Source organism: Clarias gariepinus, chromosome 8 (assembly GCF_024256425.1).
Source record: "Clarias gariepinus isolate MV-2021 ecotype Netherlands chromosome 8, CGAR_prim_01v2, whole genome shotgun sequence".
Taxonomy (NCBI): Eukaryota; Metazoa; Chordata; class Actinopteri; order Siluriformes; family Clariidae; genus Clarias; species Clarias gariepinus.
Window position 1 is genome coordinate 17,912,550 of NC_071107.1, and position 26,939 is coordinate 17,939,488.

The 26,939-nt window shown below is 39.3% G+C and overlaps 1 protein-coding gene across 2 annotated transcripts in view; it reads right to left on the reverse strand.

Moving 5' to 3' along the window:
• Positions 1 to 26,669, reverse strand: part of wdfy4 (WDFY family member 4) — a 50,590-nt gene extending 23,921 nt beyond the window's left edge. The window contains exons 1-36 of one of the 2 annotated variants that reach the window (XM_053501530.1): positions 26,519 to 26,669; positions 25,673 to 25,925; positions 23,580 to 23,691; positions 23,047 to 23,153; positions 21,230 to 21,364; positions 20,545 to 20,734; positions 19,695 to 19,884; positions 18,933 to 19,093; positions 17,727 to 18,188; positions 17,548 to 17,649; positions 16,846 to 17,036; positions 15,458 to 16,056; positions 8,375 to 8,465; positions 7,948 to 8,162; positions 7,692 to 7,795; positions 7,348 to 7,588; positions 6,964 to 7,040; positions 6,568 to 6,783; positions 6,262 to 6,440; positions 5,931 to 6,162; positions 5,633 to 5,781; positions 5,424 to 5,535; positions 5,136 to 5,326; positions 4,486 to 4,638; positions 4,297 to 4,370; positions 3,920 to 4,081; positions 3,593 to 3,684; positions 3,357 to 3,453; positions 3,072 to 3,274; positions 2,724 to 2,890; positions 1,905 to 2,024; positions 1,634 to 1,795; positions 1,338 to 1,505; positions 831 to 957; positions 415 to 566; positions 93 to 331 (exon numbers count right to left, since the gene is read on the reverse strand). In XM_053501530.1, the coding sequence (XP_053357505.1) occupies positions 93 to 331; positions 415 to 566; positions 831 to 957; positions 1,338 to 1,505; positions 1,634 to 1,795; positions 1,905 to 2,024; positions 2,724 to 2,890; positions 3,072 to 3,274; positions 3,357 to 3,453; positions 3,593 to 3,684; positions 3,920 to 4,081; positions 4,297 to 4,370; positions 4,486 to 4,638; positions 5,136 to 5,326; positions 5,424 to 5,535; positions 5,633 to 5,781; positions 5,931 to 6,162; positions 6,262 to 6,440; positions 6,568 to 6,783; positions 6,964 to 7,040; positions 7,348 to 7,588; positions 7,692 to 7,795; positions 7,948 to 8,162; positions 8,375 to 8,465; positions 15,458 to 16,056; positions 16,846 to 17,036; positions 17,548 to 17,649; positions 17,727 to 18,188; positions 18,933 to 19,093; positions 19,695 to 19,884; positions 20,545 to 20,734; positions 21,230 to 21,364; positions 23,047 to 23,153; positions 23,580 to 23,691; positions 25,673 to 25,900 (6,200 nt within the window). In that variant the 5' untranslated portion in view covers positions 25,901 to 25,925; positions 26,519 to 26,669. Of the gene's footprint in view, positions 1 to 92; positions 332 to 414; positions 567 to 830; positions 958 to 1,337; positions 1,506 to 1,633; positions 1,796 to 1,904; positions 2,025 to 2,723; positions 2,891 to 3,071; positions 3,275 to 3,356; positions 3,454 to 3,592; positions 3,685 to 3,919; positions 4,082 to 4,296; positions 4,371 to 4,485; positions 4,639 to 5,135; positions 5,327 to 5,423; positions 5,536 to 5,632; positions 5,782 to 5,930; positions 6,163 to 6,261; positions 6,441 to 6,567; positions 6,784 to 6,963; positions 7,041 to 7,347; positions 7,589 to 7,691; positions 7,796 to 7,947; positions 8,163 to 8,374; positions 8,466 to 15,457; positions 16,057 to 16,845; positions 17,037 to 17,547; positions 17,650 to 17,726; positions 18,189 to 18,932; positions 19,094 to 19,694; positions 19,885 to 20,544; positions 20,735 to 21,229; positions 21,365 to 23,046; positions 23,154 to 23,579; positions 23,692 to 25,672; positions 25,926 to 26,494 lie in introns of both variants that reach the window. The other variant, XM_053501529.1, reaches the window with a different exon arrangement.
• Positions 26,670 to 26,939: the final 270 nt, after the last annotated feature.

Here is a 26,939-nt window from a genome sequence, read left to right on the forward strand (position 1 = left end):
TAACTTATTTTTTTATATTATTTTAAAATCTTTGGTAAAACTTTCTTGTTCTTTATCTGCCTCCAATAAGACAAGCATGGTAATTGTTTGACCTTCCTGAGCGGATTAGCAGAAAGCAGTGCAGCAGGCAGCTGATGAAGTGGACACTGGCATTGTAGGTGGCCATAATGATATCCCAATGCTGCTGCAGCACATGGAGAGTCCTCAGAATAAGCTCCTTCTCAGCTGGGGTTTGCCTGGGCCGGGACAGGAAGTACAGCACGGCCCTATTCAGGCTCTTGTACAGGATAGAGACCGTGTCCTCACGCTGAGGCTGCCTTCTCTCCAATGCCTGCCAGAAACACAGGATTTCTTAAAACATTGCAACAGTCTGAAAGAATCAAAAACCACGTCAGCACAGGATAACACACGCACCATGGCTATCTGCTCTACGATAAAGACCAGCAGATTTTCTGGATCTGCCACAAACATTCCATTATAGAGTTTCACCACCAACATCTTACTGAAGAAAGCGACATTCTCAGACAGTACGGTAAACTTCCTCTCTGAGCTGGATTTAGAAGAATCTGAAAGTACAATCCAAATAAAGAGTTTTATTCAATAAAGAGCAGTGCATAGTCTCTACATAAGGACAAGTGTAATAAGGATTTACAAAAAAGACAAAACAAAAACAAGACAATTAGCAACAATATTTGTAATTGTATTATTAAAGTAAATAAAAAATGTCTGAATTAGAATTCCAAGTTAAGGGTGGAAATTTAAATTAATGTAAATATTTTATTATTTTCTCAGAAACAAGGTAAATAAAAGTTTGATTAGGAAGACTTTACCATCTCTGGCTAAATGTGTTGATTGACCGCCTTCTTGCCCTGTTATATGAATAATGTCCATCAGAAACTCTAACAGCTCACTCTGAAAGCTTTGCTTCTGCTCCTGACACACATTGTCTGGAGAGAACTGAAAATACACCAGAACGGCAGTAAAAGATAAACACCAGCAGACTGACATTTACAACGTTATCACACCATTTGCTAAGTCAATCCTCAATTATTTTATTCGTAATATCACATAAGCTGGCTTTGTAAGATACAGAGCCTTCCACTCGGGTGCAGATCTGAAAACTTGGCAAAGAGTGGCACCTTATGGACAAAAGTGTTACACACTGAGCGAGAAGCTAGAAAATGATTACACAAATGATTTGCTCATGTGTGCAAAACTTCAAATATACAATTTCATGAATTAATTTTTTTTTTTTACAAATTTTTATCTTGCATTTAAATTCACAGTTTTAATAATAAACTAGACATTGTGTGATTCTGATAGCTGTCTCTGCTTACCTCCAGCAGCTGGATGAAGGGGTGCTGCTGGTCTTTGGCTGGGATGTTTATGAGGCTATCCATCAACAAGATGCGGATGAAGTCACACACCTGCTTCCTCGCAGGGTGAGACATGCGAGGAGATGATGTGTCTACAATATCCTCGTTACTCTGAGGACCAGCAGCATTCTGAGTGTACAAACAGCATATTAATTTATGAACTGACTTAGTTACAGTACCCCAGTGCATTCTTTTTTTCATTGCATCTTAATTCAGTGTGCAACAAGCAAGGAAGTTACAGAGTCGTTTAGTCTTGCCTCAGAGATTTCAGTGGGGAAAACTGCACTGGCCAGAGAGTTGAGAAAGTCAGTGGAGCCCCACAAAGCATCTCGTGGAAAATTGCTATGAACCAAGCAAAGGAACTGCATCACACTTCCTGGGTACTGGACATCCCAGCTATCTTCACTTCCTGTTATGGGCTTTTTGCAGAAAGAAAAGGTATGTATGTACTGTAAAAGTTATGCACATACAGCATGCATTCGCAATACAAGTACATTCAGTTGATGAACAAGTGTCAGGCTTCCACACCTTACAAATGATCATTTTGACCAGCTCAATAAGGACACATGCTGCCTCTGTGCACAGCTGGACTCCCTGTTCATTAGCAGAGTTGTCAATCACACTCTGGAGCATGCTGTCAAGATCCCCCTGTGTTCACAATAAAAGGAAATAATAACAACTGTGGCCTGCCACAAGACATTTAAATGAAAATAAAACAAGAAATTTTAACACTTTTTCACTAAAACAAATGTTAATATTTACCATAAGGGAAAAAATGCAGTACTGTGCAAAAGTCTTGAACAACCCCTCAGGTTCTTAAATTTTGCTTCCAAAGAGCCGACTTTCTCTTTTTGCATGTTCTTGGCTCACATTTTCAGTCCAGTCCCTGTAGCTGACCAGTTTCAAATGATTGTTTTTTTGCCACAGTGACCTATAAATCATTCGGTCATAAAAACCCATTTACCTTAGGGCACAAACCAGTGAGAAACTGATTGTACCACAGGCCTCCTCGTCCTTCACACTTCCATGCCCGACCAGACAAAATCCTTTCCATCCATATACTGTATCTGTGCCTGACTTCACTACTCCTTTTGTGGCTGAATGAACTCAAATCCCCACAGCCTTATCCCAAAATTTATTCGGATGACTTCCCACAAAAATTTTGAAGTTATTCTAACAGCAGTGGGAGATTGCCTCTGGAATAGGATGCTCAAAATGCACATATGGATGTTATGGAAATGTATCCACAAATATTTGGCAATATGGTGTATTTTTTCATACAGAACATATTAATGAACATATGTCTATGGCCTTATTGCATTGAAACCACTTCAGTTCAAGAGTTACCTGCTCATCAGGCACATGGAAGCCTGATTTTCCAAATAACAAAGCAGCAAAAACTCCATATATCTGTGGAAGGCTGATATGATGAAGCAGCAGTCTGGGCAGCACAGTAAAGCCTGGGAAAGTGCCACTTAAACACCCATATGACCAGGAGCGCATCCGTAAGTTATCTAAAGATGACACATCAGCAGAATAATAGAAGGTTAAAGCTAAATGCATTGTGTTTTGGTGATTATGTTTTCTGGCTTTTCAGCACTGAGATAAAACAGACAAAATCAGAAGAGAAAAGTACCGGATTGTTACTATCTAGTGTTCTAATGCATTTATTTGTAGTCAGTGTAAATGATGTACCTATAATGCCTAGCAGCATGGGCATGTTTTCCATTAGTGTTCCAGATGATACCATTTCTTTGAACTTGACCCGAATGTTCTGATGCGACAGAAAGTGGACAAGCATCTTAAGCACCAGTAACACTGTGCTGGAGTGGATGTGTCCCTGTAGGAACTGCAGGAACCAGTCTGACCCAAGCATAAAGAACACTTCTTCCTGTTTACTGCAAGAGACACAAGGACATAAGACAAACAAGATTGACTTATAAAGATGATGTTAACAAGTCCTCAGTGCTGCACACTTACTTGTTAGGAAGAGGTGTGTCGGAGATGATAAGTGAAGACAGCACCTCAAGCAGCCGGTTCCTGATCCAGATGGTTCTTCCAGGTGTTTGGCTCAAGGCTGAACAGAAGTTCAGACAAATCATTATCATTTTCGAAACAAAAAAAAAGAAAAACATATTCACTTTATTACTAAGCAACATATTTTTGTAAAAGCAATATTATAATGCCATGTCAGAGCTACTTCTGATGGCATTTACCTTGAGATTGGTCTTTAAAAATTACACAAGGATATGCTGTTTTCTCATTGACACTTGGTGGCAACAGAGTATGAATTAAGAAAAGTCCAAGTCTGAAGGCAAAAACACAACATTAGTTTGGAACATAACATTTTTCAATCAAAACATTAATTCAGCATCTTTTGAATGAACGCCATGATTTGTTCTACTTTTATATACTCTTAAGAGTCCAACAATATTGGACCTGATTTATCATGCTTTGGAATGGGATTAAAAGTACTGTTACAAAAAGTACATTTACAAATTAACTAAACATTTTCAAGCATTCAAAAATATTTTGTTCCATGCCTGTGGATGTCTTTGGGGTTAAAGTGGTTCTGTAACAGGCATGTGATGATGGTGCAAATGACTGTGACTTTTCTGTTAGTCACGATGGGATCCTCCAGCAAGAAAAGGAGCTTCGTCATAAGGTTGAGACTGTGGATGGCCTCTGCATTTCTTGGATCTCCACTGGAAAAGATATACACATCAGTCTTATGATGGTGGTTTAATCAAGTCAAGCCAAAAGTCAAGCAAGCAGCTCTGGCAGTGTTACCATGTTTCCTGTTTATTAGTCATGTATGAGTGGAAAGAGGAAGCGAAACAGTACTCTGTACCCTGCAACTGATTACATATTTGCGTAAGGCCCTGGACAAGTCAACACACTGGACTGAAGGGTAGCATACCTTGATGATTTAAGTATATCAACAAAATTGGATAAAACTGATAGATCAAGATTTTCCGGAGCCTTTTGCCAGACCTAAAGTAAGACAAATGAATAAGTTGATATTTAATATTCCTCTGAGTAAGGACATTCAATATGGACTTACATTGATAAATGCTCGAAAACTAAAAATAGAAAAACCTCAAACTACCTCAAAGTTACAAAGAATGCCCTGAAAAGCAGTGAGGTCATGGACATACACACTCCCTGTTCCGAGCTCCACAGTTCCCACTATGGCCAAAATCAACTGGAAGGTCCTGCAGCTGATTAGGTGAGCCTTCATTTTGAGGATGAAGGCAAAAACCTGAAGAAGGACAAATGGACCATTATGAACTAAACACTAAAAGTCTGGAATTCATATTTGTATTTGTTTTTCGCAACTTCAACATAAGAATCTTTTTCAACAAAAGACTTTTTCTATGCGTTTTTATACATTTCTATACATTTAATACAGCACATGGTCATGTATGGGTTACATGATGTACCTAAAACTTATGAATAAATTAGAAAGCCAGTGCTAAGGAAATAGATAATGGTAAGACCAGGCAATAAATGAAAAAACTCCAGTATAAATGGCAGGCTTATAAAAAGACAGTAACTAACTGGAAGCAGTTGGCAAGCATAAACAATTAGAAGTTAGTTGTCTTATACTACGATACGTAGATGTTAGGTTATTGATATGTTTTCCAATTCTTAATGTTTTAAAAATGAAGAATTAAAAAATAAAAAGAAATTCATCTCTGAACTCTTCTAGTTTTTTCAGTTTGAATTCAGGTAAATCCCCTCTCACTTCTGTGGTACCTTATAGCCACCGATGCGTTTCATCTCTTGCTTCATCACTGGATTTGTGTCTAATACAGATAGCAGAACTTTGACAGCTGCATACAGAGAACTATCATCTGTCGCCATTGCAACCAGACTGAGAACAACTGCAGGCCCTCCAATGTTCTGAAAACTGATGGATGCTGTGTTTGATGTAAATGTCCTCGCTCCTGAAGGCAAGTCAGCATAGATAAAGATAAGTAAAATCAGGTAATGACTGTACTTGTAGATTGTACAGTATTAATAAGTACTAGTATACACTCCCACCAAAATGTCCAACCAGGGCAGCCCCGAGAGTTCTAGCAGTTCCACTGAGGTGCTGACTGATATTTCGAGCCAGAAAGACAGGAGTGGAGTTATCCCGTGATTGAATGCCCATCTATAAGTTCAATCATAATTTATAACATAAAACATCATAATTAAATTATTAATAATGTTTATAAAGTATCAAGCCAGTATTGCTCAAATAGAAGCACCTCTTTGGCAATCAGACGTGAGTCCACCTCGTTGTACTGATCTCTGATCTCTGCTACGGTAGTGACAGTAGCCACTGCAGGGTTTATCCCAAATGAGATCCTCTCTGGAAGAACTAACCTCACTGGAGAAAACTCAAATTTTCCATCAGCTGATCAAATACATGAGCACATAAAACATTATAAATATCTTTCACCCCAATGGCAAAATTTTATGGTGTCAAAATGTAAGTTTTTTTTTTAAAAGAACATGTTAAAAAGTTTTACAAATATTAATAATAGTCTGCAAAAAGCTACCTACCTTGAGCATCAAGTGCAAGATAGCTGCCCAGGTACCTAGTGCCTTGTGCATACATGATCTCTACATAACTAGAGCTTAGAACTTCCTCAAATAAATAAGTTGGACCGACGCGCCAGATCAGAGCCGCATGCTGCTTCCATATGGGAGGAGTGCCAATAATTCCACACACATCAATGACCGCTGAAGCATCCATTGCAATGCATGGACCCGGGAATGGTTGAATATAACGCATCTGTCAAAAGAGCATCCATATCCTGAAAGTTAGTTCAGTATCAAATCAAATTAAAAATAAATATTAAAAAGAACAGCAGAATGCTAAATTTATACAAACCGTTGATGTCCCAAGCAGCTCACCATTCAGATAACCAGTGACTTTGCAGCTCTTTTTGATGTCTTTGGCCATGGTAACAACAACATGATGCCATAAACCTGGCATAAGCTGTTTGGAGCAATTAAAGCGCACAGTAGTTGGCAAGGAAGTCGGTGTCCCTGGCATCGGCTCCATCATGTCTGAAAACCAAACAGTATTATGAGGAGAATCTAGTTTACTGTATATTTGGCTTGAATGACAAGACACTGACAACTTGGTCATATGTCATTCATTTTTTACAACAATTGTAGGAAACTAAGTTATCACCTAAGGACTGGTAAGCCTCCTCCTCAGTGCTGATCACCAGGCAACCAGAGGAGGAGATGCTGACTGACAGGCAGCTGAAGTGCTGCTCAGCACGGGACATATGGCGCACCACTGTCAGCAAACGCACCGGGTGAGAGTCACAGGCAGAGCTGAATCTGCTGATCAAAAACCAGCAGGAGAAAGACAGACCAGCAGAGGGAGGAAAACCCCGGCAGTCTGAAAAGCAAACAACAGGGGCGATCATGGGAATTCCTGTTCTCTTGACATGTTTCTGATAAGAGGCTAATATCTATCCTTCAAAGCTTAACTTCATTTCAGATTTGGTCATATTGTTTAAAACTTGGTTACATTTGAACAGGAATCCTCATCTATAATAAAACAAACAACATTTCTCACCACCACCGATTCCTCCTGTGGCGATAGAGTCAGCACTGACACCTTTCACTGTAGCAAGAGACGGCAGAAAAAGACACCTGGAAATATAAAAAAGCCATAATCATTGAACAAATGCAGTATATAGAAAACCCATTTTAGAAGCATAAGCCTTTGTCACATATGCATTACAGCACAGTTATTGATTTTTTATTCTCATATATTCAAGCTTCCTAAGAAGCTGGGGTCAGAGCCATGATAGGGTGCCATTGGAGCTGTGCTCAAGGCCCAACAGTGGCAGCTTAGCAATGCGGGGTTCTAACCTTAAACCCAGAACCACCAGAACATTTTATTGAACTGTAACACAACCTACAGTATGATTAGAGACAGGAAGTTGCTGGAACCCACCCATATCCACTGTCAGTCATGTCAAACTCCACAAATGATGGCGAAACAGACACTTTGTGAGGCCGGAAGCTCCGCGGTGATGTTATAGACACAAGGGTAATAATCTGGTGAAGTGGAACAGGTGTCATACTAGTTGGTGCATTTAGTAAGCTAAAACTCCTTTTTGGTGTCTGTTTGCCATTTTTAGAACCTCTCTTTTTACTATCTGGACAATCCTCATTGACCTGGTTAGCACAGTGTCCTGGAATAAACAAAATACAACATTCAAACCAGTTTCTCAACCTAACATGTCTGCTAAGGCTGATAAAACAGAAGATAAATGGGAAGTCTTTTGCATTATGTACCATTAGAGGGAGGATTTTTATGTGGTAAGTCGTCCTCTGAGACCGGGGAAGAAATGCACTTTTCAGAACTACGTGTAAGGGGAGGTTGTAAACACAGGAACTGTCTGGATAAAAAAAAGTATAACAAATAAATAAGATACACACATACATATGTATTTATTTTAATACAGATTTCAAATTATCAGACGAAATGAATCAACACAAGAACATGTTACCCCCTGAGCATACTCTGCACTTAAAGCTCTTATAGACTAACCTGAGGGACTTATGTTCTATAGATTGAGAGGCAAGTTTTTCCAAGATGCGCACCACTGGCAGATGCAGGGAATGTGTGCTGTTACTGAGGATGCCCCTGCAGTGACTCAGCAGGGTTTCCAGCAGCCCTGACTCGCACATGATCTGCCTGTTCCGCTCAGACTTCACCAGAGACTGCACATGATGCACCACAGCTAACTGAAGCTCAACAGACAGCTAAAGGAGAAAGACCGAAAAACACAATAACGTGCCTGTACTGTTTCTAGCTTAAGGTTGGGTGACAATATACAGTACTGTATGCATGTTCATTTAATCATTTGGCAGCTGTTTTCAACAAAAATATAAAAAATAGTCCTGGCAACCAAACCTTCCAGTTGCTACTGTAAATCAGATCCCAAAGGTTTCCAGGACATATTAAAAATACTAACCTGAGGGTTATTGGGGCAGTAGATATGAGGCACTAGAGTCATGATGACCTTAATTGCTCCAGGGTGCAATATTGAAGGATCATGTGAAAACCTGAAAAGAGATATATTTCTCATTAATGCTAAAAACAACTACCTAACTTTCTTACCTAAAGTTTCAAATGTTTCAAATTATTGAGTTTAAATCTGAGGGATGAATAGCTTAAAGTATGTGCAATGCATCAATACGCATAGCCGGCTGGTGCTGGTGTGGTTGTCAGCCAAGAGAGAGAGAAACTCACCCAGACTCACACACACACACACACACACACACATACACGCAGGTTTAATGTGTCTTAATATTCTCTCTGGTTTATTCACACGATAGACAGAGTGTTTAACTTTTCAGGCAAATGCCTCATGTCATGTACGTCTTCTACAAAGAGATTAAGGTAAATAACATGTTCTGAGGAGAACAAAGAGAGAGGAAGTTGCAGGAATATTCTTTCGAAACAGGCTATAGGAAGTACTACCATATATGGAATGAGGGAGTGCAATGAGGGGGTTGTTTTATCGACATATGGACAAAGAGAGATGTTGGAGATACGTAGAGACAAGAGAAAGTTTATAAAATATAAGAAAACCTTACACAAATCAAACCCAAGTATTATGTCCTTAGTCTGTATATTTTCATTTAAACCATTTGCAAGATCTCTAATCTCTAATACTAGTTTACTTACTCTTTTTAAAAAAAACAAAAAAACAAAAAAAAAACTTAAGTAGTTAACAACAGTTTTATTTTTTGTCATTGCTTCATATCATGCTACTTTTTTTTTTTTCGTGAAACTAAATCAAACCTGGTGTAATACAGAAATTAATTTAACTGTATAGACTAGTTACAGTAGTTAGCTAACATTAGACAGCTAATTAATCAACAAAATAATTAGATATTACCGAACTACCTTTCTGGTGCATTATTTCTTTTGTTGTTTTGGAGTTTTGGAGGAAAATAATTGATTTCTGATTTATACTGTATGCAACCCATGCATTATGCACCTGATGGAGAAGTGACATGAAGCTATGATAAAAGAGCATTCAAACAATGGACACGCTACTATTGTCCCTATATACTGTGTTATATAAAAGAAACAATGAATTTCTCTATTTTTAACAGAGACGGTCTGAGGTTTTGCCACACAATTTCCATAGAGGAAAAACAATTGAAAAGGCTGGCAATGACCATTTCTAGGGTGCTGTTCTATAACTATACAGAATTTCAGGCTCCTTGTTACTCCAGGTTACTTGTTATGCACATTCATAATCATAATTTCATTAGATGCTAACTGATCAACTTCTATACAGTGTTCATTCATTAGTCACTTTATCTAGTAGTCAACAACATTATTTTTATTAATACAGAACTTGTGCTTATTCAACAATTTAAAATGCTGAAATGCTAGGCGAGTTGAAGGAAGAGGACAGTGGGAATACTACGCCTGTCAAAAATAAATACAAACATTTTTATAATTATGACTGGGTAAAACAGTAGAAATCTTTTGATTGGCTGAGCTAACCATGCATTTGTTTACTTGCAACATATGCAGAAAAGTTGTGAATTGCAGGAAAGCATGAGGCTCCAGAACGTGCTTTCTGAAACTTCAGAGACCGCAGGTCTACTTAAGCCCCAGTTCTCAGGAGATATGGTCTCTAAGGTACTGACAGTGTGAAGGTACTGAAAGTCAAAAGTGGCAACCCAGGACTTTTAATTGTGCAGAAAAATAGACACAACTTCTGAAGAAAACCTGAGTGGTGCTTGCCGTGGCAAAACACAGGCCTCTGGGCCTTTTATAATGACAGTCTATGGGATCAGTTGCTAAGGTGCTCAAAAGTGGTTGCTAGAGTGTGGCTTGACAGCTTCAATAATCCTAAGATTGGTTGCCTGAGTCAAATGAGCCCACCTCTTGTCTCTATTACAATAGGATCCACAGTTAGGTTCAGTTCCTATGGAAGTTACCATAGCAGGGAATGCAACTGTGAGCACTTCTTGTTTCAGTGGGGAGTACCTTCACCATAATATGTCAATGGGGCAAATTTGGGCACCGTTTGTGTAATGGCTACAAGATGTCTATGTATGTATGGATATATTAGTCCGTGGTTCTCAAAGTGTGGCACTAGTGGGGAATACAGACATGACAGGTGGGGCGCAATGAACGGAAGGGAATTAGTGGAAAATAATAGGAAAGTACCTACAGTATTCTAATTCATGCTTTTCTTTATTGACAATAAAGATCAGACACTCGAAACTAAACAATCACACGCAAAGAAATGGATCATAAATACAAGTAAATTAAAATAACATCAGAGAAAAAGTGGAACCATAGTGCAACTATAACGGTTTAACGTCGGCATGTTAATTGCAGAGGAACAATATATAAGAAAACATTTGGTATTGTATATGTAATTTTATTTATTCCAATGTGTATCCCAATGTTTCTGTATTTTTGTTAAAATCAGGCAGTACTAGTCTGGCATTTCTAGTTTCCAATGTGGCAACAAAGTTGTTTTTTGATCCTTCAGGCGCTGAACAGAAGGGAAGATCAATATCGTTCTACGCTTTTTGTTGGTGTGCGGCATTTTGCGATGATCCCTAAATCATTTGTTGCGCCATAGAGAATAATGGTGTTTATGCTTTTAAACATGTATAATTTAAGGCAGATGCATAAAGACAATGTAGAGAGGAAATATATGTGGGTATCTTATTTGCGGGTTTATTTATGCAGCTATTAAATTCGGAGATGCGAATATGCGAATATAAAACTAACTTTACCGTGGACAAAAACCGGGTCAGTAGCGAACTGTATGTAATGATGAAGCCTACAGTACAGTATGTTGCGCTTGGATTCACGGTAGGGATGGTGGGGTCAGAGAAGAGACCCGTGTGTGTTTTGTGTCTTAGACAGCATGAGACCAAACAAAGTAGAAAGACACTTAGAGACAACACACCCCGGTCACATTAATAAGCCACCCGACTTCTTTGAAAGAAAGCTCTAGATAAGTGACGAAGAAAGCCTGTTATAGAAATTGCACGTGTATTTTATCTGTTTTGAACTTGGTGTTATTTGATCTTATTGGTTTAGAAATTGATTTCAATAAATACTTAACTTGGCCGATTTCGTTATTTTGTTGACAAGTGGGGCTTGAAAATTTGCCCACCCCCTTAAGTGGGCAATGACAGAAAATGTTTGAGAACCACTGATATTAGTGGTTTGGATTTCATGAGACCAATGTGTGAATGTAAATGGTGTGAATGTGAAGGGAGGAGGACACGGGTGAAGCAAAGAGAATGTGCTAAAAATATGTGTGTATGTGTATACTAATAGAGGCAGTGTTAAAAACGTGTGTCTTTTTCGCTTTGTTCTGCCTGAACTAAGAAGTCAACTATAGGTAGTTGATTACTCTTCCCTGGGAGCATTCACCTGTGGGGCGCAGGGGCGCGCTGCTCAGAAATACACAGACTCTCGATGTGAAGCAGCAGCTCCGTGTGTTGTGTGTTGTTTTTAACAATACTATCACCCCTCATCAGGTATGGACTAAAAAATATCACATAAACCCATTTCTGAGAATGAGGTAGAAAAGAGTTATTGCTATATGGTGATTAATTTATTGTTGTTAAGTAATTGGAAGTTTACCCTGTTCAACCTGTATATTTTCTATGCTCAACATGTGCTCTAGGATAATGAATGATGTCACACGGTCTCAGTAGTAACATGTATATTGTAGCGTTTTTACGCCGGGAAGAATGCTGGAGAGACGAGTGAGCTTACTTGCTACCCAATGCAGTGGCTGGGAGTACTTTATTAAGCACACAGCATGTAAGGCATGAGCAGTACCTTCACTCAGGAGCCTACATCCAATTCACCACTAGCTTGAACTGGAGCACATTTCACACGTCACACACCTCAACACACACACAACAGGGCCGAAGCCACCAACCCAAACACCTTTCCCCAACATGGTGAACACACACCGACATCCCCGCAAGGCATGCTGGTCGTCAGCCGCCGCCCCGCCCACGCCACACTGCCCCCACCCGAGCTGTGACCGTCCCTGGTCACCATGACGAACTCCGTTTCGGAGGCGTGGAGGCGGTCGGCGCTGGCGGTGGGAACGCCGGCGTCCTTTGGCAGGTGAGGAGTGAACGCAAATGTAGTCCTGAGGCGGTCCGGCCTCCAGAGTTCGATGGTTCCCCGGCGTGCGGCTGTGGAGGCGCAAGACGGTCCCGGTGGGGCAAAACTCGTGCCCGCCCTGCCAACCGCACCCGGTAGATGACATCGGAGAGCCGAGCTGGCTGTAAGTGTCCACGCCCATTCGCTCCTTCTGCCTGGCGATGAGCGGTTCACAGTTCCACAACCCGTGGGAAACAGTGGAGCCGGTGTCCACGAGCGCCCGCAATAAGACGCCGTCCGGCACACAGTCGAGGTAAAGCCCTGCGGGGCTCCCCAATCGTCCACCCGGCGCTAGTTTAGCGGCTGCTGGTGAACGCTGTCCCTCAGGCCTGAGAACGTTACAGCGGTAGTCCGGCTGTCCCTCAGGCCTGAGAACGTTGCAGCGGTAGTCCGGCGGTCCCTGGCCTCGGCGTCGTCGCGGAATCTCGGAAGCGGTGTCGAGGCCTAGCCGCGACGGGTAGCCCTGTCCCCGGCTAGGTTCACCTACCAAGCGCCACTGAGCTGCGGGCGGTCGCTCGGCTCTTTCGCCGTGATGTGCCGCCATTATGGGCTCAGCGCGCTCGACCTCGCGCAGCGCCTCCTTACGATCACCCGCGCCGTCGCCTCGCCGCGAAACGTCGGAGAGCTGCTCGTTGCCTAGGCGCGACGGGTAGCCCTGTCCCCGGCTAGGTTCACGAACCGAACGCCACTGAGCTGCGGGCGGTCGCTCGGCTCTTCCGCCGCGATGTGCCGCCAATATGGGCTCAGCGCGCTCGGCCTCGCGCAGCGGCAGTTCGCTTTGCCGGCTAACAGCGCACGGAGCTGTATTTTGCTCCGGCGCTTGCGCAATGCCAGCCTCCGCCCCGAGATCCAGCGCCGGGATTTTCTGCTTATGCACCTTAAGTATGTGTATCTGTCTGTGCTACATTTTCAGTGGTTATTCTTGGCTAACATCCTGTTAAGCATGATGAAGACAGTTATGTTTACATTTAGTGTAATATGTTTCCTGGAGATGTAGGTGATTATCATTTAATGTAATGTAATTATGTAAGTTAACTTTTTTCTTTCTTTGCAATATAAGTTGACCGATGACGCTAAAGCAATGTTTTGTCACTTCAAGTTGAGTTCGATTAATTTGTTTGACATATGTACATATATACATATGACATTATTTGAACTGTTTACATTGATGTCCGTTTTATTGATTCAAAAAAGAAATACACAGACTCTCGTTGTGAAGCAGCAGCTCCGTGTGTTGTGTGTTGTTTTTAACAATAATATCTCCCCTCATCAGGCGGTGAGGGTGCTACATTTGCACCCCAGGGGTACAACTTATACCCTTCTGCAGGGTATATGCTGACACACCTTGCAAGCTTTTTTAAATGCAGTAAATTTTATATTTTTACAAAATTCTTGGTCTGAACTAGAATCCGTCAAACTTGGTATCAATGTTAAGTCAATAGGATTTTTTGGGCCCACCTCACCCCTTAAGTCATAGCACCCCATTCCTGAATAAGCCGTAAATTTGACACCTCTTTCATGGGTCTACGACAAGCGGTACTGGATTAGTTATGCACCAAAATTTGTACAAAGGAAAAATTAAAAAATACAGTATGAATAATAATAATAATAATAAGTTTGCAAGATAATACAAGTGATGCTTTGCTTCTCAAGCACCACTAATTATGAAAGTCAACACTAAGAGTAAAAAATTTGTTACAGTAATGCACTTACAGTACTAGTGCATTACTAAAAACAAGGTTTTCTCATAACAAAGCCAGAGCCATTATCAGGCTGCAAAAGCTGACATCTCAGGAGCTCCTTTATTGACCCAAACATGTGAAAATAGCTTGAAGTAAGGTCAGCACTGCATGGGAATGTGGCGATTACTCCCAGCCAAGTTGTGCAGGTGGTGCTGGTGAAGGATTATGTGTACAGTACAGTTCCCACAGACAGATGCAGCTCTTCTGCAAGTCATTCTTCGATGTTCATGGGAATGGATTGTAGTGAGCTTACAACCTTTTTTAAAATGTTTGCACCATTCAAAGGTTTGTAAGTGTCAATGTCAATTATTTAAAATTGTGCACAGGGCACATGAAATGGAAATTCATAGAAAATTTGATTGAGAATATTTGTAAATATTGTTAAACAAAAAAAATGCACGTTTTCCAAACTAAAATAAAAAAAACCTAAATGTAAGCAGTTTTAAGTGATCTGCGCAATCTGTGTATATTTAAAAGACTACGTTTTAGCCAAATACAAGATTTTCCTGCCAAACCACAACAAAAGTGGTTTTGCATTTATAACACTGTTATGAAGCACTTTATACATTCTTAAACTTCACTTACTCACATGTCAGTTAAATAGATGCGAATTAAACTGATACTTCCTTCATGTAATAATAGCTTGCAAGATAAAGATTACGGCACAATAACGCTAATGTGTCCTACTCTGTTCCCTTTTTGAGGTTAAGACAAGGTCACAATATGCATAAAACCTTTACTGTCCCATTCGACATTTTGTAAACTTTTCATGAATCTTGTGGCATTTAAATGATTCATAAATGTGTTATGAAGGCCCAGTTTACTGTACGAATCTTTCAAATAGCCTTTCAAGGCGACATAACATATCTGTGCTTGTTTACAGGGTTACTGTTGTACTGGTGATAAAAGGTGGATGAAAAAACAAACATGGTATATTAATATAAACTCATGGCAAGCTGAAGTGCTTTGTCAGACAGTACAAAGAGCTGGTAGTGACATTAGCCATCTGGAGCTACGCTACAGCCGCACAAACATGGCACTCTGCCTGCTATCCACATCAGCAACATCATCATTTCTATGCTGCAAATAACTTGGATGCTGCTAAGCATATTATGGAAGCATACATGAATAGCCCCTACCTCCCTGACTCTTGAGTCACAGATGAGAGAGATAGAGCTGCCTTTCTGATCCGTCCCTGAAAGTCATCCGCCCCAGTCTTCTGGCTCGTGTCCTCCAGCTGGTTCTCCTCAATCTCTGCAGGCTCCTTCAGCTCAGCGCACAGATCTGTAGACATACTGATCCCTGTTGCAAACTGCTCCAGAAAGTCCAGTACTCTTACGCAGTCCTGCAGTGGTGCAGTGAGAGAACATCCAGACGACTGAGTCAACTTCAAAAAATCCTGGAAAGTCCTGTGGTCTTTGGTTGTGTCTAAATCTACTGGTGCGCATCCGAGGAAGCAGCCGATCAGCAGCAAAGCCTCAGCCAGCCTCTCGAAGAGGTTAGTGATGTGGAAGAAGTGAGCGTTGACAGGATGCAGGTGCACAGCCATGGCCATGGTGTGCAGTGTAAGCAGCAGCAGCTCCATCAGACTTTGATGATTTAGAGAAGCCCACACTCCTACCGGCTGTTGAAGCAAAGAGCCCTCCATGTCCACCAACATGGACAGCAGACTGGTAAAGCCCCCAGCTGTGCGGAAAGCATTCCAGCTGTTTGGATTATCAAGTACTTTCAGGATTGACTGGGAGGAAGAATGAGATTAGCAGATATGAGTAAAAAGATGTAGTTTGCTCAAGCACATCTTGCCTTGTGAAAACAAATATTGCAATTTATTATAATCTAATACATAATGTGTATAGTTCCAGACTTGTTTAGGCTTATTTACTTTATACTGCTAATACATCAAACATCTAATGTGCCAATAAAACAAAGGCAAAAACCAATTAGCACTGGTACAAGTAATAGGAATACCTGTAACACATTTCAAATCATGGCCAGGGTTAACCGAATTGTTATCTATCTTCACCCACTTATGAAGATCATAGTCTAAGTTAGTGTTCTTCTACTTGAATGTAAAATATGGAAATACAGCAAGTGGTTAATTTGGTTAGGTTAAATTGGATTGCTTTCACATTCCCTGATCTGATATTGCTCATAATTTTCAGCGTGTCACACTGCTGGGCTGCGATCCTAATCAAATCGAGCTCGAGTTAACAGCGTAATGTATATTAGCAAATCAATCTGAATTTAGCCGTAATGCAATCAGAGTCCCAACGGCTATAGTAATAAATTCTCACACCAATTATGCTTTAAACTTGTTATAATTTGTTACAATTAGAAATAAAAACTGAGTCTGGATATAGTCCCTAAACTTTGAGATTGGACACAGACACCCGGCAAACTCTATGACTATAAATCTGAGAAAGTGAGTGAGAATGGACAGGGAATGGTAAAATAATGACAAAATACGATGATTCATTATTTTTTTTAAGTAGTTCAAATAATTATAATTTGAATGTAAAAGCCATACATGGAGCAGGTCTTGCTTGAGCTGCAGTTCAGTCTCAGTGGAAGAGCAGAGAGCTCCTATTGCAGTGCTCATGTACTCCTCAGGGTTTGTCTCAGACAACTGCTCCAGGATACACAGAGTTGGACTGCGATACATTTCATCGTCGAGGAAGATCTTTATGTAGGGAATCATCCCAGAGTCCCGTATAAACACTGATGAAAAATAAAGATAAAAAAAACATATATACCTACAATATATGAATTAGCATAGGTATATTCTGAACATATTTTTAATGGAATTGTTTTCATTGGCCCTGGGGTTTACTTTGTGTCATTCTGTAGATCATATAGCAACATGTAATGTCTTACTTTCCTTTTTTTTTTTTTTTTTTTGTTCTGATCATTTGTCCTTGTTTTTTCACCTTACTTGTTGGCTTGTTTTGAATGAATTCTTGATTAGTTCATTTCGTTCCTAGGAGTTGTTTACCTATTCCTCATTCTGTGTATTCCCAGGTTTTGACCTTTGTCTGTTTTCTTTATTCAACTGATTATGGATTGCTTTGTGTTTACTCTGCATGCCTGTATTTTGAACCCCACCATAAACATTGTCTTTGATTCCTGGATTGGCATTGTCATGCTGCTACAGTGACAAATTTGAACTTTTTTGCCTGTGCCTTTTCCATATCAAAAATCTCATATCATTAAGAAATATATTTCAGGATACCTGTATTTTTGATGGATCTCATTGCCAGAGCAGCAACCACACTTAACATGTTGGTGGTGAGCTGCCGCTCACAGTCTTCCATTCTTAGCTCCCCTTTATTCGCTATACACAAAGGAAATAACAGATCAGCACATAGAACTTTAACAATCGGACAAATTTACATAAACGTTAGGCTTCACCTAAAATCCCAGCCTTCCTTAGTATCTTAGCTCGCCGTCTGAGCTCCACTAACAGCAGCTCCATCAATCCACCATCACTCAGCACATCAGACAGCAGGCTACTGTTTATCACCATGTCATGAAAGCACTTTAGAGCAGCCATGCTAAAGGCTTGAGATGATCCCACCTTTAGCACAGCCTGCACCTTTTGCAGTGTATCGTGAGGGATGTAGGACAGTTGAAAGACCACAGTTTCTAAAAGCTTAAAAAAGAAGCTGTGAACAGTTGCTGGCTTCTGCCATGTGCTATCAGCCAGCTGGGCCAGACACTGCAGAGTCCACTCCAGCAGGAAGAAGTTGGCCTTGTCCCATGCCCAAATTTTGTGCATTGTGCGCAGGATTTGACTGCATATCAGCGCGCTGCCTGATCGCAAGAACGACGATTGAAGGATCTGAAAAGCTCTGAGGTTCTTGACTGCAGTTCCTGGACAGTTAAATGAAACAACAGTATAACAAACAATTACTAAGGGTTACTCCCTAATAAAGAAAGTCATTATTTTTATGAGCCCTGTCTCTAGTCTTTGTCTAGCCCTGTGTCGGAGAAATGCACAAAAACATATGTGGTACTACAGTCTGTCACGTTTGCTTTCAAAAGAAGTAATGCTATTAAATAAATTCTATTTTGCCACAGTCAGAAAGTGATTTACATCTACTGAGAGAGTGTCATGACATTACAAATACCTTTGGGCCTGTATACATAGAAATCGTTGCATTTAAATCAAGTTACGCTCTTATAGATTGATTGAAACTATGTTATTCGGCACATGTGAAAATACATCATGGAGGTCGATAATCAAGTATGTTCCTAATCCTTTCAAAAGTCTAAAAAACACTTCTTCGTACTGATGTTTGAGGTAAATAAATATACAAGTGTAGGGGTAATAAGATTTAATTTCACCCTTAATTAAAATCACATCAGGGGCAAATGCAATCAAAGCTAAAAAAAAAACAGGCCACGTTTCCTTCTCTCTGAAGTGAGGTGCTCTGCCTGGTGATGAATGGTGGACTGTGGTACGGAGGAGGAGAATGGATGCGGGGCATTCTAAGTAGGTTAGTGAGTACGGTTCTACTTCATCATGTTGGACATAATTGCCTTTGCCTTTGTGTTAATGGGAGGTGATGGTGGAGAGATGCAGTGGTGCGTTCTGGATCTGAAGTGCTTCAGTACCTGTGCTCAAAGGTGGGTCAAATTTAAAGCCTGGAGGCTGGGGGTTGTTAACACAGAGAGCCACCTTTAACTCAGCTTTGCCAAATAAAGTGAAGGAGGCAATAAGATCTAGGAGGTCTTGCACCGGAGAAAAGTCCTCCTCTGACGTTTCCTCCTCACACCTGTAAATAAAAAGGATAATGCATGCACAGTTTGTAAGTTATGCTTACAATTTTCAGTATGCCCATAAAATAATACATGCAAAAGTCAATTTTGTTACTTTATTAAAACAACACTGCATATCTATGCAAATCCTAGTTGTGTGCATAGTGTAGGGTTAACATAGAACAATGTTAAATGTAATGTTTAGCTAGTGCACTGTGACTTTGCATATGGCTGTGTAAATAGCCATGACCTGTGAAAGGGGGGAGGTCTCATCCTCCAGTAACCTTATTAAGAATGATTTTCCACTCAGAGTCAAAATGATAGCCAACATAATGAGATTGGGTTCAATTTACCAATGATCACATTGTGACCTCCATTATTATTTGACACAGTTGCAATTAGAGAAACTTGTAAGATGAGAGCAAGAGACAGTGGTGGAGGTAGTTGTTGCCTTTAGTTTTTCTTAATGCAGTTGCTCTGATCCTGAGAGTATTGTCTCTTAAGAAAAAAACTCATACCTTAAATGCATCATGTTTTTTTCACCCTCATATTATGATTAATTATTTTGGTTTCTCTATAATAATGAAGTTTCTCTATGAAAAGTCAAAAGACACGGACCGTGCCATGATGGACTGGAGAACTGTGTAGCCATCGTTGTTCTCAAACTCCTCAAAAAGTACAGGGTTGTTTGAATACGAGTCCTTCACAAAGCTGAAGACACTCACGGCAACCTCGGCTAGAATCATCCCATCGACATGCTTACTCATTTTCAGCAGATTCTGGATGCAGATCTTTATACAGTTCTTGGCTGCACAGAAAAATAATAGGGAACACAATAAATTCCAGAACCCTTTCTTTTACTGACATAATATTCGTAACACTTTAAGGTAGCATTTACAGTATAGGCATACTGTGTATAATGTATATACTGCTTTTTGTTTATGAACATGATCCAGGTTTTAAATTTCGAATGAGAGCTCATCAAATAGACTCTGGAAGCATCTGATCACAAACAGGCTTTATTTAATTAGTAAAATTACTCAATTAAGTTATTCATCATTTGGAAAACTTGAGCATCATGTGAAGGCAATTTTACATAATCATTTGAGAGAGACTGTGGTCCTATTCAACTACATACAACTACATTTTTTAGATTTTTACAAATTAAGGCTTACTTTGTTTGGAAACTTTTAATGTAATCATATTAAGATGTTTATAACACAAATCTGTGCAAACCTACACAATAAAATTCTACATCTAAAGAAAGATTAGATAATATAATGTACTATAATTAATGCCCAAAGACAGAACAAGCAAATGTGTGGGTGTTTAAACCTATTTGTAAGCACACTCTCTGCCTTGACTATAAAAGCTATAAAAGCTTATGAAGTATGTGTTTGTGTGTATGTATGTATCTGATTGTTTATGCATGTCTGTGCACATGAATATACAGGGGATGAGAGCTGACCTTGCAGTGTTGGAACTATATTAGGAACCTGGGCTGCTGATACAGCCCTGAGCACGAGGGAGGCCTGTCTCCTCCATGAAGAGCTGCATTGGTCCCACAAGGAGGTGAGCGCGATGATGACACACCGCAGCTCCTCCGTTTCCACCAGCTGTTCCACAAATTGCACCTGCCTGCACAGCTGCAAGATCACCTAAACCACACAGGGCATACATGCTTAGCTCATATGTTGTCCATGGGGCATTCAAATCCAACTGCACAATAAGAGAACATAGTTATGAAAGTATTAACTACCTTTATTTCTCTATATGATCCCGTACTACATGAATGCACTTATCTGAGTGTTTCACTAGTGTTTGGAGGGAACGTTTTCTCTTGTATGCCGGAGCAATGATCAGACTGCCTCATATACTTAAATGAATTCTTAGAAGAATAGCGGTTCAGCAGTGATGATTGCTTGAAGCACTCAGTCTGATCATGGCTCTGGCATACAGAGTAAACATTCTACCTTGATGGTTTTAAACGTTTAGTAAAACTCTAAGAGCATTAGGGTAGCAGGGGATTATAATAATAAAATACAGTTTTAATCTAATAACTGATATTCTGTTAAACCGAAAGTCCTTGTTTGATTTGAATGCATGGTGAAATACACAGTGCATCTGACATTGCATGGTCAGAAATGTTTTACCTGAATTAATATCTCCTGGAATGAGCATTCCTCATCATTTTGCTCTCCAACTTTTTTGGCAGGAAGGGCTACAAACAGATACAGGCATTTCACTAAAGCAGCAGCTAGTCCAGTGATAATGGCTGCTTTTACTCCCTGTGGGGGCGGGGGAAAAAACTATTATCAGTTATTCTGTTAAACTAAAACTCTTTTTTTTTTTACTTTCCTTGAAGAAGAAAAAACAGACAGTTTACTACATGTACAACTGAGTTTTAGGGAACGGATCAATGCATGAAGGTATGAAGACTTTGTAAACAACTGAGTAAACACATATACAAACCCGATTCCAAAAAAGTTGGGAAAATGTACAAATTGTGAATAAAAACAGAATGAAATGAAATGGAAGTTTCAAATTTCAATATTTTATTCGGAATAGAATAGAGATAACATTTCAAATGTTGAAAGTAAGACATTTTGAAATGTCATGCCAAATATTGGCTCATTTTAGATTTCCTGAGAGCTACAGTACACATTCCAAAAAAGTTGGGACAAGTAGCAATAAGAGGCTGGAAAAGTTAAATGTACATATAAGAATTCGCTGGAGGACCAAATTGCAACTTATTAGGTCAATTGGCAACATGAGTAGGTATAAAAAGAGCCTCTCAGAGTGGCAGTGTCTCTCAGAAGTCAAGATGGGCAGAGGATCACCAATTCCCCCAATGCTGCGGCGAGAAACTTTAATGAATATTAAAGTTGTGCAATATCAGAAAGGAGTTTCTCAGAGAAAAATTGTGTTTGAAGTTATCATTATCTACAGTGCATAATATCATCCAAAGATGCAGAGAATCTGGAACAATCTCTGTGTGTAAGGGTCAAGGCCGGAAGACCATACTGGATGCCTGTGATCATCGGGCCCTTAGACGGCTTGCATCACATACAGGAATGCTACTGTAATGGAAATTACAACATGGGCTCAGGAATACTTCCAGAAAACATTGTCGGTAAACACAATCCACCATTCTGGCTAAAACTCTATAGGTCAAAAAAGAAGCCATATCTGAACATGATCCAGAAGCGCAGCTATTTTCTCTGGGTCAAGGCTCATTTAAAATGGACTGTGGCAAAGTGGAAAACTCTTCTGTGGTCAGACAAATCAAAATGTAAAAAGTTCTTATTGGAACTGGGACTCCATGTCATCCGGACTAAAGAGGACAAGGACAACCCAAGTTTTATCAGCGCTCAGTTCAGAAGCCTGCATCTCTGATGGCATGGGGTTGCATGAGTGCATGTGGCATGGGCCACATCTGGTTTTATCCCTAAACTTGAGCAATTTGTCTTCTCAGTTCTCAGATGTTTGCAAACAGACACTTTGATAAATTTATATACCAGAACAGCTCAAGGAACCCTTTTAATTTAAAGTTGCATTATACAAAATGCTTACCTTTTTATTTACTATACTTGTACGTAATTATAGTGAGAAAAAAAATCTCTTAATGTTTATTAAATTTATGATTAATCTAGTTACTGACTACTAAAACAAGCATTTTTTTTGCATTTCAAATGTTGTCCATATTCTATATTTAAACAAGATAATATTTTGCTAAACTGCTTTTTAGTCACATCAAGTGATTAACACCTTCCCACTAATTTTCCAACAAACCCCCTGACTGAATCTAAATAATCTACTAATAAAGGAAGTCATGATGAACACAGAGCAGTGTCAGTGAGGGAGACTTGTCATGTGCTGGTTAGTCATGTGGCATGGCTTATCATGATGCAACTACAGCATTAAAGGTTAAAAATATTAGAGTAGGTCAAAAAAAAAACTGTATACTCACAGCATCATTGATAGACAAAAAAGATGTGGCCTTTAAAAGCAGCCATCCTTTACATCTGCCATGTTCTGTTTGATGAAAAAACTGCTCCAGCTCAAATCGCGCTTCCTCTATTGAAAACAAAAATAGACACAATATAAAGAGAGTCTATGACTCGAGCCTGACACCCTGCTATACTGTAGAGTGAATAAAACAATTTGGGATGATAATAAACTGGGAAATATAATTTTCATAATTGCATATAGATTAATTAAAATTATGCAAAATACGTGAATGGACATGTTTACATAACCAATTGAATAATTTCTGTTTAATAGAATATTTTAGAATTGTGTCATGTGCAAATTTTACAAACTTTTCTTAATAAAAAGGAGAAGCAGCTGTTTTCTCTGTACGTACACCAACAGCTACTTTCAGTTACCCTTCGTATGTGCTATAAACATCCTCAGTCCCTCTCACTCATGCACAGGCCTGATGATGAGCTTAAACACAGTAAATCAATGCTAGCTCCACTTAAGGAAGCAGCCTGAGGGTACCTGCAGGTCTTCCTGCCACTCTCTGTTGTATGTGAAATACCAGCGTCTCTGCGATATGAGTAGCCAAACTCTGGAGATCCAAGTCCTCAGTGCATCTACTGCTTTCACACACCTTACAGAAAGCATAGTGAAAATGCTTAGAAACATGTCATGTCAAAGAAACCATTTCCAATTTCTATTCAAAAACCTTTACCCAAAATATTGGTAATGATTCCCTGTAAAAGCAGGTTCATAAACTCAATAAATGATAATTTCACTGGTAATTCATATGGTATACTGCACGTTATAACTAATCATGGTGCATACTGTAGTTATAAAGCAACTGTAACTTTAAAATTACCCTTAAGTAAAAAGTCAAATATATGCACAGGTATAACACACAGGTGTTCTAATAATCATTAACCCCTGATCAGGTAATTCTCTTTCACACTATTCAGGATTCAAATATAAAGTGAATTCTCAGTACTGTCCAACAGCTCCATGTATTATTCTCCTCAACTTTTGGTGTCATAGTACAGTAAGATTTTAGTTAATGAATTTACATATACATGTACATATACATACATACATAACTACATACATATACACACATATTTGTATTAAAAGAAACAACAGGAGCATTCAACTATGTTCAGTAAGTGCAGGGCAAAAGAGAAGTAAATGCAACCTGTGGGCGTTTTTCAGGTATCTGTACTGAATTATTTTCGTTTGGGGGACTTTTTACTTTAACTTCTATATATACAGGTATTCAATGTAAAATGCAGTACACCATTACATTATGTGACAGTTATCCTTTTTTTAATTGTTACTACTAAGTAATATAAACAACAATTGTTTAAATTGAAGAACAGAAAGCACAACCATAAGGGTAAAGCACATGCTTTATTTTGCCTGCTTTGACTTTTTGGTCGCACCCATTAGATGTATCTATCTATCTGGCAAACAGAAAGTTACTAATATGAGAACATTTTGATAACATTTTGACACTTGGTCATGGGTAAGACATATGTTTGGGGTTTTTCTAGTTTTGCATGCAGCATTTGATGCAAAAAATGTTGACAGGTATAGATTGACTTTAACCAACTAAGATTTCTATCTCCACAAATTCAGCTTCCACTTATTGTGATCATAACCTCTGCTAAACTATCAAACAATCCAATATTTTAGTACATCTATCACATAAGAAAGAGAGAGAGAGAGAGAGATCTGGTATATTCTGTTCAAAATGTTTGGGGTTTTCCATTCCTCTACAGAAAGTGTTGTGGCCTGATCATGGCTTAGAGATGTTAGGTTAATATTTAAACAATCTAAGGAAAATCTAAAACAATAAATCTACAAAGAATAAATCGTAGGAAGGGAAAATTTGCCTTAACAGTTGCGTAACAGTTCACCTGCATACTGACTGATCATGTTAACTGACATCACTGTCAGACTCGTTTAATGACTTATATTAACAGATCTATTCGCCCAGAGTGACATTAGATATGATAAAATAAGTAGAGCATAGAACAGTATGTACTAGTAGAGCAGTAGAGTTCTATAACATTCAAGCTTTATAAAGTTTAATAGAGTACTTTTACATGTGACACTTTGAGTACATTTGCAGACAAGTACTTTTGTACTTAAAAATTTTAATGGAGCATTTCCACTTTTAGTGGAGAAATATTTTATCTAGAATTTCTACTTTAACGCAATTACGGGAATTTTGTACATTTTTTCACCACTGTGTTCAATACACTTTCAGTAGCACAGATGCGCCTTATTTTTCTCTATTATGTGAGCTCAAGTATGAACAACTTCCATCAGTGATTTCACCTGACCCTGTACTTTGAGTGGAGCCTAAAGCCCACCTGTGTGGAATGTGTGGAATGTGTGGAATGAAGTACTGCTGATTTACATTAACTCTTTCAATGCCTTCAGTATTTAAGCAGTGCTACAAAGCCACATCAGTGGTGTTCACAAGATAATGTACACTGAGGAAGTGAGGAAGCTTTGATAAGGATGAGGGTTATTACTTCCAGTTAATGTCTGACTTGCATTATATGTCCTTTATAACCGACGCGTGTAAGCCGATCGGTATGTTGTGTTGTTACCTGAATAAATGTGGGCAGAAGGTGAAGGAGCTGCTCCTCTCTCTGTTCTACTGTTGCTTTCTCCAGCTCTAGGAGTTGCTTTTTGAGAGCCATGGTTGCATCTAGTCCTGTGTATGAGTTCTCCTCTCCCCCAGGTTCTATGTGACATTGTGCATTCTTCAGCTCTGTGCTTTCTGTACTTTCCCCTGAGGTACTCAACTCTCCAGTCTCCTCATTGATCCTTTCCATATCTCCACCAGCTTCTTTAACTAAACTGGTCACAGGATCACATACACAAACAGCTATTTTTGTAAACTGCTTCCTGTTTAAAAAAAACAATAGTCTCTGTCTGAGGAGTGTTTATAGACACCCAAACATTATTCATTCCCTGTAGAGAACAGCGCAAAAGCTTGGTTACACAACCTAACACTGCAGGCACCATTGTTTGTTAATCCTCATTTCACAAGATCACAATTAGTCCTGCAATGTGCTGGACTTGTGCTGAACAGTGAATTCACATAATAAATAAATAATTTTTTTAAATAATAATTTATTACAGCAGCTATGGAGAATCTTCAGCTGCGGGAGTAATGCCCAGCTTTAGCACATCATAAATACCATCAGATGTAATAATATAAGCATAGGCTGGAAAAATAAGCTGGAGGCATATGTTGGGAATATACGCCTTTTATAGTCATTCTGAAGTTTCTTGTTTATAGTTTCTCTTTATTTATACCTATGCATGTAACAAGTAACAGAACTTGCTGGGTAGGGTTTAATGGCAAAAGCACACATGTTGCAACGTGTTTTTACCAAAAGCTTTTAAGAGATTTTGTAACTTACCTATTATTTGTAGAGAGGCATTACCTTTTTTCTTCAGGATAGTGAGTGGACAGTCCAACTGAGGCAAGGAGTCTTCTCTAGAGAAAGAAATCAATTGAGACATGCCTGTTGGAGACTGCCTTCAGTACGCCACTTACTAATCTGCACTGGCAGCCTGAACTTTGCACAAAGAGAAACTCTTACTTCAGCTGCACCCTGTCATGTGCCTCACTTCCTAGCCTGGGGAAAGAAAATGAGAAGTGAAGGTTTCTTGTATATTTCTGCAAATGACTCTAGATTCTTTGGCTCAATTTAAGATTTTTACTATATGAATAAGAATATGGCTAATTTGTTTGTATTATATTATATACTACTAATAATTAAAAAAGAAAAATAATAGTAAACAAAATTCTTGCATAAAGACTAATAACATATTATTGTACTTATATTATTTTCTGTCTTACAA